We start from the raw sequence: 12,455 nt of genomic DNA on the forward strand, positions 1-12,455 counted from the left end.
TGCAGGCAGGAGCCCATTTTCATCCATCCCATCCATGCCCAGTCTCCCAGAGCTGTGCCGGTCACAACGCCTTCCCCAAATGGTGGCAGCCCCATGGGGACCGGTGCTGAGGTCCCAGAGGAAAGACGCTGCTTTGAAGGTGATTTCTCTCCCCTTCCAGAGTGAATTGCCTTTTTCTGCTCAGACCTTGGACTCTGAGCAACAGCCCTCAGGGCTGCTGAAGCGGCGAAGCTGATGCCAGCAGCTCGGCCGTTCCTCGCTCGCAGACACATCACCGCTGCTCCCTGGCGCGGTCCCAGGCTCCCCTGCCAGCACCGACAACTCCCCGGCTCTGCCCTTGGGACGAGCGAGCTGTACACAAGAAAACAGCTGAGCCAGCTTAATCCAGGCTCACGGATCTCGTGCACGAAGGACAGGCCGTTTTCCCCGTTATTTCCCCAAGTGAGACAAGCTGGGGATACCAGGAAAAAATAATTCCACTTACCTGCTGCCTGCAGCACAGGGGAAGGCAGGAGGAGCCCAGCCCCTCGCTCGTCTCCTGCCCATCCCTGGGCACCCGGACAAAGCTGCTAAAGCAAGTCCTGACCCACGCAGGAGCCCACCCCTCACGGACACCCCCGTATCCGCTGCCTTAGTCCAGCTAGGACCCTGGCAGGGTGGGAAGGGACGGCGTCAGGCCCCCTCATCCACTGCATTTCCTTGAGGCGAAGTTCAGAGGATGGGAGCTTCTCCGTGGACAGGCAGAGAACACAGGCGAGCAGCAGAGCGTAGGTGAGAGCCCGCCGGCCCCGTACCTCCATAATAAACTACCGTGTGCGTTTTGTGTCCCGTTCAAACCCCAGCACTAGGCTGGGGGAAGCGCGAAGTCAACGACCCCAATTCGCATCCTGCCCTTAAGAAGGCCGACACCTACAGTAGGCATCCAAACCCTCCCCAGAATGGTCCCCAATAATGTAATTCATAAATATGACGTTGTAACTCCTGCTCTGCCAGGTCCCTTCCTCTTCTTGGTGAGGGTAAAGAGGAGGGTGCCCTACAGCCACCTCCTTGCACGGAGCATCCCCCCTGGAGTTTGGAGGTTTCAGCAACAGATGAAAAACAAGAGCATCTTACAAGAGCATCAACCCCAGCCTTATCTCTGGTGGTTCAACCCAGTGCTGCAAGCAATGTTTCATGCTTAGCTAAGGAGATCGCAGGCTTGGTGTTATTTATGAAGTGTATGGGTTGTCTCCAGCTATGTATGACTTGTATAACTCGCTGTTTGCAGAAGAAAAACCCCAGGGCTCCTCCTGGAGTCGCTCCGAAGGTAAAGCAATGGAAAAACAAGAACTGGACAAGGCAAAAAAACCTCTTTGCAGCAGCTTGAACTGCCCCAGGGAAGGGGAACCCCTTCCCAGCCAGCACCGCTGATGAGGGCCAACAGAGAAAACGCTGGAGTTAAAAAACTTGAGTACCGTCTCTCCCCTGCACAGAACTTTTGATGAAAGAGTTGAACTTATTTTTGTAGGAATTAAAGGAATTCAATAAAAGCAGACAGCAAACAGCCAGGAGTTTCTACAATCCATTATCTCACTGGGGAAGGGAAGGCACCAACCCCACTATAGAGCTATACATCTCTACCCGCATAATCCCCTCACGAGCCTCACATTTTGGGCACAGCGCATCACCACTGTAGCTAATGTAATAATGACAATCAGGTAATTTTGCTGCAAGTTTCCCTACACAGAGAACCACAGCTTAGAAACAGGTCTGGAGCTGAAATGAGTATTTTCCTTACACGGACACCATTTATGTTGGTTAATGGGGTCAGCAGGTTTTCAGTACAGACAGAACAGCTACAAAGTCACACTCTAAGCTCCTATTCCCACCTTGCCCAGGTGTACCAGACCTCCAGCCATTGAAGCATACATTCCCATTCGGAGGAAAATTATGCTTCCACGTTAAAAAGAAGCAAGTGTGAAGAGAGCAAGACAAGACGCAAAGAAAGGTCTCATACCATTGCAACATTTCTCTTTTACTTGCCCACCATCACCATGTTTGGTTCATCATCGCAGCGAGTCGAAATCCTGCCCGCACCAAGGACTGAGCCTCTCTAAAGCCCAGCCTTACCGGGCTTTCCTGCAAAGCCAAGGCCAGTGTTTTCCCACACTCTCACCTTCCTGTGCAGGATTTTCTCAGGCCAGCCTCCCGAGGACACCTCTCCCATGCAAAAAAAAGAAGAAAAAAGCCGTGACAGGCACGCCGATCTGGGAGCTTGCCTGCTGGCAGAGCCCCTGTGCTGCTGCTGGGCAGGTGTTTCCTGCGCTGAGCTCCCCTGTTTCCAGTGCTCAGACGGCAGAGCAGCTGCGGTCCCCCTCCGATGGCGTGCTCCCTGCCCTGCCACTTCCCCAAGAGCATCTGGGATAACCCACCAGCCAGCTGAGATGCTCCAGCCTGCTCACGGGTTTCCCTTTTGGCACCTCTTGCCCTTACCTTTGCACCAGGCTACAGCAGCCTTCCCACAAGAATGAGAGGAATGGGCTCTCATGTATCGTGGATCTAATTGAAGCAGGGACCGTATTTTTCAAGCTAGAGCCCTCCTGCGTATTGTAAGGTAAGCAGAAAAGTAGAAAAAAAAAAAACAACTTTGTCTTTCTCCTGTTCCAAGCATGCCACAGGGAAGAGAAGCCTGCATGCACGGGACAGGCATCCCCAGCCTCTTCCAGTGCAGACATCCCTAGGGAAGTGGAAGAAGGCGGCTTCTTCCCTGGACTCAGAGCCAGACTCAGAGGGGACAACCCTCTCCAAAGCGGACAAAAAAAAACATTTAAAGGCAAAGCTTCTGCTGCCAGCCACAGCCAAGGCAGAACACAAAGCATTTCAAGTTGTGACTTACGGGCACGCTGTGGTCTTTGTTTCAACTCAGCAACCACCTCCTGCTGTACAAAACCACCACAGACAAAGTCAAGGCATTTATTTTCTAAGCAGAAGGTATCTGATCCATTAGTAACATCTTGGTTTGATTCAGCTTTAAGCTATACAAGAACTCAAGACATCACCACCTCACTGCCAGGTTAAAGCAGTGGCAGCAGGTACTCACTGTTGGATGGCTTTGAAAAATAAATGAGCTGGCTTCTGCTCCAAGTAGAGATGAGGAATTTGTTTATATTTGAGAGAGTTTAAGATTGACCAAACTTCCAGCCAACTCTAGCCAGGAGTCCCCACGCCCCGACAAAACAGCTTTATCATGGGCAGCGGCAGCAGCCTCACATGGAGAACCCATCACCTCCTGCCACCAAGCCTCAGCCTGGGACGAGGGGAGTTGTTACCATGGCCTCTGCGGCTGAGGCCGTGCGAAGTGCAACACCTGCTCAACAGCCGGAGGTTTGTCCGTCAGGAAGCAGAGTCAGAGCCCCCACTCCTTAATTCTTGGCCATTGCTCAACAGCTTGGCTCCCTTCTGCAGCCTCGGTGGTGAGCCAGAGGAACCTGCTGCTGCCACCGACGAGCCTCAGCCACGGACCGTAAAATGGCATCTGCTACAGACTGAAGCCATGATGAACATCGACCTCTGAAAGCATTCATATACCTTCAAAATTCCAGTAAACGGTCACAATTTTATTAACAGGAAAATAATTTGGTAAGATCTGGGACAGGGACTTGAGGAGCACAGATGTGGAACGAGTTACTTGGCTGACAGTGGTCAGGAAGGGCTTTATTGCATAGTTGTTGGCAAAAGGAGAGACACCGAGCGGTGTACGTACATAAAGTGGCAGTGTTGCCAATCCTACAGCCAGGATCCGGGCCTGAGTTGGGTGCGGGGCTGAGGAGAGGAGCAGGGAACAGCACACGCATCCATGTAAACATCCCGGGCGCAGGGCTCTCCAGTAGGACATCCTCAGCCACCTAAGACACTGCTGATTGAGGAAGAGGTCAGTTGTGCAATATCCAACACGATCAGAGTTTACTGGGAAGTGCAGTAAAGGCAGGGCAATAACTTAGGACTCAGCCTTTGCGATTTTAATTACATGCTCAAGGGAAATCAAGGAGATGAAATCCTTAGGCGTATATCTTAAAAAGGGATCACAACGAGAATACAGCTGTTAACTCCTTCTGCCTCCTCCTTGGGGTTCTCCCAAGGCAAGGCAGCATCAGAGTAATTAAATACATTCACAGAAGATTAATCAAAATAAGCTTCTTGCCAATCAGAAACTGGGCCCAATTTTAAGGAGATCTGGTCTTCTGGGGGTTTTGTTTTGGGGGTCTTTTTCCTTCTTTCAGCAAAACATCCTCAGCTAGCCAATTCTTTTTATTTCCCTCCCCTATTTTGACTTTACAAGGTTCTTATTTTTACCAAGTGGCTAACTGGAAATATACCACCCCTGAGTCACAACCATATCTTTCTGCCACCACCTGAATGCTGCGTGCAAAATCATCCTTCTCCTTCAAAATTTCTGAAGGTATAGACCTTGTCTTTCCCCCCCAACGTTAGTAACAAGAGTTCAAATAAAATAAGAAGAGGAGATACAATTCTATAGCATTTTGCTTTTACTCCTTCATGGAATCTTCCCAATGCAACTTCACAAAAGCAACGTAAAGTCTTTTTTTTCTTCTAAAAAGAAGATTATGTTCCACAGACTATGTAGTGCAATTGGTTATCTGGTAGAAAAAAAAATTATCTTCTTCAGCTCCACGGAAGAAAACGCTGAAAACAGTTCCATGGTCTCAATAAAAATAGGAAAGTATATCCAGGATCCTCTAGAAAGTTTCTTTTGTGTTGAACACACAATACCTACTAATCTGCCTTTAATTGAAGAGTATAGAATCTGGGTCCTGGTTAGCCAGCTGTGCAATGTGCTTTAATACATCCTTTTTGGTAATGATCCCGAGTAGCTTCCTGAAAAATGAAAACACATTTTTAGCGCATCAGCACCCACAGAAGGTAACCTTGCTCTCGCATTGCTTCACGTAGGGCAATTTTAATGCCTTGCAGTAGTTGAAGTGCCCTTTTGGAACGCAGCGCTGACACTCCACACAAAGTATGGTGCTCACAAGCCCCAACAGAAATTCTATCAGTATTTTACAATAAAAGAGGTAAGGACATTATAACCAAATGACAAATACTAATAATTATTAACACCCACCTTCTCTGAAAAGATCAACCTGATGTCTAGTGCTGCGTTTCAAGTCCTAGTACTTTCAGTAGCTGTGCTTTCAAAAAGGTGCTGAGAGGCATGCTAGAACTAGGGAATTAGGCAGAACGTCTGCTGGGGAGTGACGCTGAGCAATGCGGCTGTCTGTCAGGAGCTGAAAAGATCAGCTGGTCCAAATGCACCGCAGCAGGGAACAGGGAGAGAATTCCTGCTGGTGCCACCCTTCAGGGAACAGATCGCTCAGTTTCTATCTTTGCCCTCCTTCCTTCCCACCTTGCCAAACACGCTGTTTCTGACCGACAACAAAGCAAATTCACATAGTTACATGATACACATGGCCAGATTTGAGAGGAGGCCATGAGCCCTTTCCATCAGTTCTAGAGACCCACCACCCTATGGAGCTGTGCCTTCGCCTTACAGGCTTTATGTTACTGCTTCAACTGAAAGAGGCTCAGGGGTTCACAATTGCTTTTTTCCAGATAACAACTGCTCCAGCTGATGCTCAGTGCACTACACATCAGAGGGCTTTGTTCACTGGAAGGTGAGGAGGTTTTGACTCAGGTCTACAGGCAATCCTGGGACCCCAGGGCTCTGCCTGCAGCGTTCTTACCCGTTGTGAGTAACCAGGCATTGGCGCAATCCCAGCTTGCGGAATATATCCACGACGATTTCCATGGGTGTTTGGTCTGTCACTGTGAAAGGACTGAGGTCCAGGATGCTCCTGAGTTTCAGCATAGAGGGGGAGCTTGGAGGCAGCGGAGGAGAGTGGTCAGTGAAATAAATAATTGAAGTGCTCACAATCCCATCCTGCTTCTTTCGGGCATTTTCTGGAAGAAGAAATATTTGATTAAATATCATCCCTCCTTTCCTTTTCCAAACCGAAGAGCATGCCCTTTTCTCTCACTGCCCACATTGGGATGGCCTTGTAAGTCCATTCCTTCCCTTCACCTGTGCTGTTTCTCAAGGCAACCGATGACCCAAGGAAGGTGCAATATGTTTCCATCCTACCTTCTAATAACTACAGCGTGACCTCTAAGATCTCCAAAGCTTCACCCCAGGGGTGAGATCAGCACACACTTTGCCTAATGTCAATGCTGCCACGCATCTCAGCATTTTGCTCTGGCCATGCAGATGCAAGTTCTGGAGATATTTAACTTCCCAGTTTTAAGAGGAGGTAGATAAAATGCTTTGTACTTTTATCAGTCACCAACTTGGGTCCCGTGCAGAGTCGCTAAAGAAGTATTTTTAAGCACTTAATCTACTGGCACAGGCTCCACGCCCATGATTAGGGTCAAGGACAGAAAACAAGTTAATTACTTGCCATTGCTCAGATATTTACACTAATGCATTACATTCCTGCTACACAGGCAATTTGGATAACTGCCACATTGCAGCTTCATTTGATATTTACATTCCGAGGTGCACTGGGAAAGGGCTAGCCTGGCAGCCCAAACACCAGACTAGGTATTTGGAGCTGGCCATCAAAAGCTAAATGCTGTTCTGTAGCACACAACAGTGCCTTACTGTGCATATCTTGGGGAAAAGATTACTCTTAACGAGTCCCTGCAGATTCAGAATAACACAAATGCAAGAATTCGTGGTCGTACCACAAAGCAGCCTTACAGAAGGCAGGCAATACACACAGCATGATAGTGCAATTTTTTCTGCATTTCATTCCATAGTGTCATAAGCATTTGGCCAGATACTTATCAGAAGAACAAGCGCAATATTCACATGCTCCAGAAGACTGTATTGCGCATCCTAAAACTGACACTGAAAACTCCTCTCAAAAGAGAGAGGGAACACACAGGGTTGATGCATAGCTGCAGGCAACTTAATGATAAAAACTACTCTAGCTCTGCCATGGGACAGAGCTAGCTCAGGACCAAGCCTTCGCACCACCCCTACATCAAGTTGTCAAGCTTGAGCTAAGACAGTGCATTCAACCACGTGCTGGAGAACACACCGCAGAGCTCATGTGTCTTCAATCTTCCACAATCATGCTGTTCCTACGATCGTTTTCTGCTTTCATCCAAGGTGACTGCCACCCCGCTCCCAGCCAGCGCGCTCTCACCCGCTCCCTTGCACCAGCATCTGTATGCCCTCCCCCAAGAGCCAGAAGAGGGGACTGACCTGCAGGAGCTAACCGAGCAGGGAGGGGAAATGTGTTTTCAGCTGCATCAGCTCTGCCATCCAGCTTGCCACAGGGCTTGCACGAACCCTGCCGGGTGCCGGCGTAAGGAAGCGTGTCAGCAACTCCAGCTCACCCAAGCTCAGCACGGATGCTTGGAGCCTGAGCTGCAGCTGGACACAAACCATATGGACTCCACCCCCATGAGAGTGTGGGGCTTGGTACCTCTATGCCCAATCTTCACTCCAGTGCAGGCACAATTTTTACGGACCGCTCAACAATAACACACAGATTTCTCCTGCTTCATCAAGAGAAGACATCCTGTCTCACCCAAGCCCACAAGAAACAATGTGACCAGAATTTCCACTCGGGTCTCATGCTGGTAAACAGCACTTGCAGATTTCTAAGAAACCTGAGAGCAAGAGGAACCTAAATGTGCCCTGAATTGTAATATAGCAGAGTTGTTTCCAAAAGAGCTCAACTCGCATCACAGATGGAAATTGCATCTGAGTGATGCCAGGACAGTGTTTACCAAGTCCTGCCATCACCACACACCACCTGCCTCACAACCACCAATACGGGACGGGAGCACAAGTGAAACAACTAGAAGACCAGGCTGGCTTTCATGGGTGAAGAGAGATGGAAGACTATAACATCAGTATTGATATTTATAGATTTGACAGCAGCACCTCAGAAGTGACCCAATATTCAGCACATGGACCAACCAGACTTTTTTCCTTAATGAAATAAAATAAGGTTTGAGACATTAACAGTTAAGAAAGCTTTCCACGTCCTCTCATCCACAAAGTCAGGAAGGCTTAGTTCTTGCTGGCAAGAAGTCTCAGGCCACACAACCATGCCCTAAGGTTCATGAAATCAGCAGAGCAATACTAATTGCACTAGGCAAGCCATCCTGTCCTTCGTGCTCAATGCATGCAGACCCCACGCTGCTCAGGGATGGAGATGCAGGCGCCAGTAAGCACAGACACCATCACTACTGGGTGTTTAAACTCATCAAGTAAATTACAGCTGGTGCCATTTAAGGCCTCTGATGGCATCATTTATGTACACAGTATCTTGCCTCTTACCAACTGAAATGATGAGGTCTCTCCTGAGGACAAATCCAACAAGCCTTTGGGACTCCCGTGACACCACCACTGGATAGCCACTGTACGTGGTTTCACTGATGATGGTCTCAACATCTTCCACGGTCATGCTGTCCTGAGTGATGACAGTCAGAGGAGGGTCATTCCTCCGTGGCCTCATTACATCCATTGCAAGTGTCTTGTGTGAGAACTCTTCCTTGGCTTCCAAGAAAGGGTATCCGTTGAGGCGAATATGGGCATCGTAAATGCCTTCCCGTCCAATGGCATCAGCCACCCACTTGCTGGTCATTGCTGCTGCCATCAGAGGAACGATGTATTCCAGTCCACCAGTGAGCTCAAACATAATGACCACTAGTGACACAGTCATTCGGGTCACTCCACCTGCAAACAGAACACAGAAGACAGACGACATGAACACACAGTTTTGAGGGTTTCCAGGCAGGAGAGCTGTTCTGAGGTTTGCTACAGCTATCCTCTGCTGATGCAGCTAGAGAAGGTCTCGTATCAGCAAGCAGTTGTACTGTTGGACTCCTACATCACATTCAGCATTGCAGTGGAAGCCAAACACGAGCAGAACACAGTACTGAAACCATCTGTCCCTTCCAGAATATCGTGCCATGGGCTGGCTTACAAGGGTTTGCTACATGGTTTTGATGGGTCTTTCCCTGAACTCAGAAGCAACCTTAAAAGATGGCTAACTTTCTCTTGTGTTACTTAGCTAGCTGCTAAATAGTCTGGCCATGCCATAGAAGGGCCTTATACACACCTCCATAGGCAGATTCATGAAATGCGACCTCTGACAGGCTGTATGCAAAAGGCAAGTGTCATCCTGACATCCTCTGGTTACTAGCATTAAGTCCACTAACAGCAAGGGCTTCAGACAACTTACCTTTCAAGTCTGCTGGCTTTCACCCAGACATTTTGACTAGTGTTCATTACACTTTAGGTTTGCACACTAAAACAGTTGAGGCATTTCAAGAGAAAACAGATGAGTCTTCTTAAATATTGACATCATTTTTTTTATAACAGCACTTTGTCTTGGCATATTTAAATTATGCTTTTGAGATTCAAGTCCCAAAGCTACTCCCAAGTATTTTAGAGGAGTTTTGCTCCAATAACCATCTCCTAAAGGGGCACACACCCTTTAGTACTGTCCAGTGGTAAAGAGAACAGTTAATGAGGTGGAACCATATTTATTTTTCATCACTTACATGCAAACAAGAAGGTCTGCCCCCTTTAAAAAGGCCAAAGATAGGTTTTGGTAGCATGCTTTTATTGTTCCTGAAATGCAAGTTTCTCCTGATACAGTAAAGTAGTCCCTTAAGAGTTAAACATACTATTCTGTGGAGGTAAGGATTGGGAATTACAGTGAAAGTGAAGTTCAGTCACGTGCACTCAATTTCTCAAATTCAGCCAAGCAGAAGAAGTGTTACCAAAAACCAGAGCACTTTAAAGAAGAGTTGCATCGTAAGATTTGAGGCCAGAACAGGAAGTAAAATGAATTAAAACCCCACAGGAAGATCTGAAGTCCCTAGCCAGTCTCATTTATTCTAGCTGCCTATTCAGGAGGCTCCCCACTGAAACCTGTCATGTCCAACTATAGGTTGGTGCTGGCAAAAGAATGCAAACAGGATGAGGAACACATTGCACATGCTAGCGCAAAAGTTTCCTATTCCTGAGACGAACCCAGCTTCTATGGACTGCAAGAACAGCAGCAGCATTTCACTACTACACTTCTTAACATGGCCAACCAAGACCCAAACCACAGCTTGGACTTCAAAAGACATCTTGCTTACCTAGACACGCTGCAGCCCCAACCATTGCATAGAGGCCAGGAGTGATGCAGTCAGCTCCTTGACTGCACCAGCCGCTGAAGATGGCCCAGTCGTGGTGGTAATAGGCCAGCTGCTCCACGGCTACTCCGAGCAATCTGCCTGCTATAGCACCCACCGCCATGCTGGGGATGAAGAGACCAGAAGGGACCTGTGAAAACACACATCAGTAAATGTGCCATTTCTCAGACATTTCAAAGACTAGCGATGGGACTTCAGAACAGGACTGAATTAGAGGTTACACTGAAGTTAAAACTGGCAAGGATGCCTTGCTCTATCACCTCTGCCCTTTCTGCACCCTCATGCTCTGAAGTCTCTGCAACAGTTTGCATTTACTCCTCTCTGAGCAGGAGAGACAGCCACACAAGAGGTTAGCGTGGAACAGAACAAGCTTTTTTCAAAAGCTTATTTCCCAAGAGAATATAACAAAGCTTCACTCACACACCGCTAACACTCCCCTGTGCCTTTCCAACCACACGAGTATGTGTTTATTGCAGGCACGGGATTTTCCCACTCTGCTGGCTTCACGTACTGGGAGTAGATCATCCTTCTTCCCTGGCAGAAATTCAAACTCCACTGTAAAAGTGAGGGTTCCTGGAATTAGCATACACAGCACAAGTGACACCCAGCAAAGCCAGCAAGTTTCACCTCTGCACTTCAGCTGTTCCAGGACTCCAAAAGCTCCTGTTCTTTGAAGTCATAGAATCCCCCCCCTCTTTCCTTTACACATTTGTCATACAGCTTTCTCACACATTGTACATCTTTCTCACAGACTTGATGATTGCCCTTGACTGTCAGCAACTGCCTCATGGCAACAAATATGTCCAAACCTCTCTGGTGATGTCGCCTTTCTGGACAGACCACTCAAGGACTGGGGGGCAGGGTTCAGCTCCACCTGCTGAACCCCACTGCAGGGAAGCTCAGACCTAGGCACTATATCCATAGCTCGGGAGGCTGCCACCAAACAAGTTCAGAACCATCTGACCAAGGAACAGCTATGATAAACAAGCATTTACAAATTAAGATATCGATTGCTTTGCAATTAGCTATTGCATATATATATATATATATCTATATCTATATCTCGTATATATCAAAAAGGCTTAAGGCAGGACAATTTAGAAGCATTCTGTGTCTGGAAAATGGGACATGAAGCCCTGAGACACCAGCTTCAGTGACTGCATCTGAAGCCCACCCTCAGGCTAAAAGGTTTCTACTGCCCTCAGTGACAAGCACCAAACAAATAATTGCAGTCTATCACCATGCCCCCTTCTTAACAGAGCTTGGGGAGAAAACCATGTCTGTTTATTGAGCAAATAAAACTCTTAGGACCTAGGGTTCCTGCAGAGGATGAGAAGAACATGAGCTCCTTTACAGGCAATTCTCACCTTCATGCCAAAGGTGAAGATCGTGATGAAGACTTTCATTATAAGGGCCAAAGCCAGCTGCCACATGGCAGTGTAAACTCCTGGGCCAGCAGCTCGGTCTGGCAGGTCATCCCCTTTGGTGCTGTTGAAATCATTCACATACTCGCAGAGCTTGGATGAGTCCAAAATCCCACAGTCATTGAAGAGCTCAGAAATCAGCTCACTGGTGCTCATTCTGGTGTACTCGTTGGGGAAGGCCAGAATGGCTGTGATCGCAGTCACTACAAACACCTCCAGCACAGGGTATTTGCCAAGCTTGGTCGTCTTTCGTCGCCTGCACCAGGCAATGTTGCTGCGAATGAAGAAAGCTCCCCAAAGCCCACCAAATATTCCCAAAAGGATGAATGGCACGAGCTCCAGAAGATGCCATGGCATGTGAAACTCCACATAGAAGAGAACCAGGCGGCTGTTCCCGAAAGGGTTGATGGAGCGCAGCGTAAACGCAGCGACCAGAGCAGCGAAGAAGGAGCGCCACAGCGTCTTGAGAGGAAAGTAGTAGCTGACCTAAAAAGGAAAAACAAAGCAGATTCAGTCACTTTAACACTTCCCACTACACCAATTGCTGCCCAGTAACAAAATCACCACTGCATGAAGTAAAAGCAAGGACTGAGATCAATGTGCACTGGCTACATTCCCTCCTCTCCAGCAAAACACCCCAGGCTTTATTTCGAGCTCCCATTCAATACAGATTGCAATGACTGGGATGGGTCCTGGCCTGCATACTTCCAATGCAGCAAGTGCCCCCTATGATCCCTGGAGACAACGTACTCTGATAATAAAAGCTGTTACAAATCAGCTATGAGCTGAAGAGAGAGAACTATTTGCCTT

The 12,455-nt window shown here is 48.0% G+C and overlaps 1 protein-coding gene across 18 annotated transcripts in view; it reads right to left on the reverse strand.

The window, feature by feature from the left end:
- Positions 1–2,938: 2,938 nt before the first annotated feature.
- LOC115333532 (H(+)/Cl(-) exchange transporter 5) overlaps positions 2,939–12,455 on the reverse strand; it is a 44,766-nt gene continuing 35,249 nt past the window's right edge. For all 18 annotated transcript variants that reach the window (XM_029996576.2, XM_029996575.2, XM_029996570.2 and 15 more), the window contains 5 exons: positions 11,589–12,131; positions 10,165–10,351; positions 8,351–8,749; positions 5,742–5,958; positions 2,939–4,875 (listed from right to left, as the gene is read on the reverse strand). In XM_029996576.2, coding sequence (XP_029852436.1) covers positions 4,785–4,875; positions 5,742–5,958; positions 8,351–8,749; positions 10,165–10,351; positions 11,589–12,131 — 1,437 coding nt within the window. In that variant the 3' untranslated portion in view covers positions 2,939–4,784. The remainder of the gene's footprint in view (positions 4,876–5,741; positions 5,959–8,350; positions 8,750–10,164; positions 10,352–11,588; positions 12,132–12,455) is intronic.

Source organism: Aquila chrysaetos, chromosome 21, assembly GCF_900496995.4.
Source record: "Aquila chrysaetos chrysaetos chromosome 21, bAquChr1.4, whole genome shotgun sequence".
In the NCBI taxonomy this organism is placed as follows: domain Eukaryota; kingdom Metazoa; phylum Chordata; class Aves; order Accipitriformes; family Accipitridae; genus Aquila; species Aquila chrysaetos.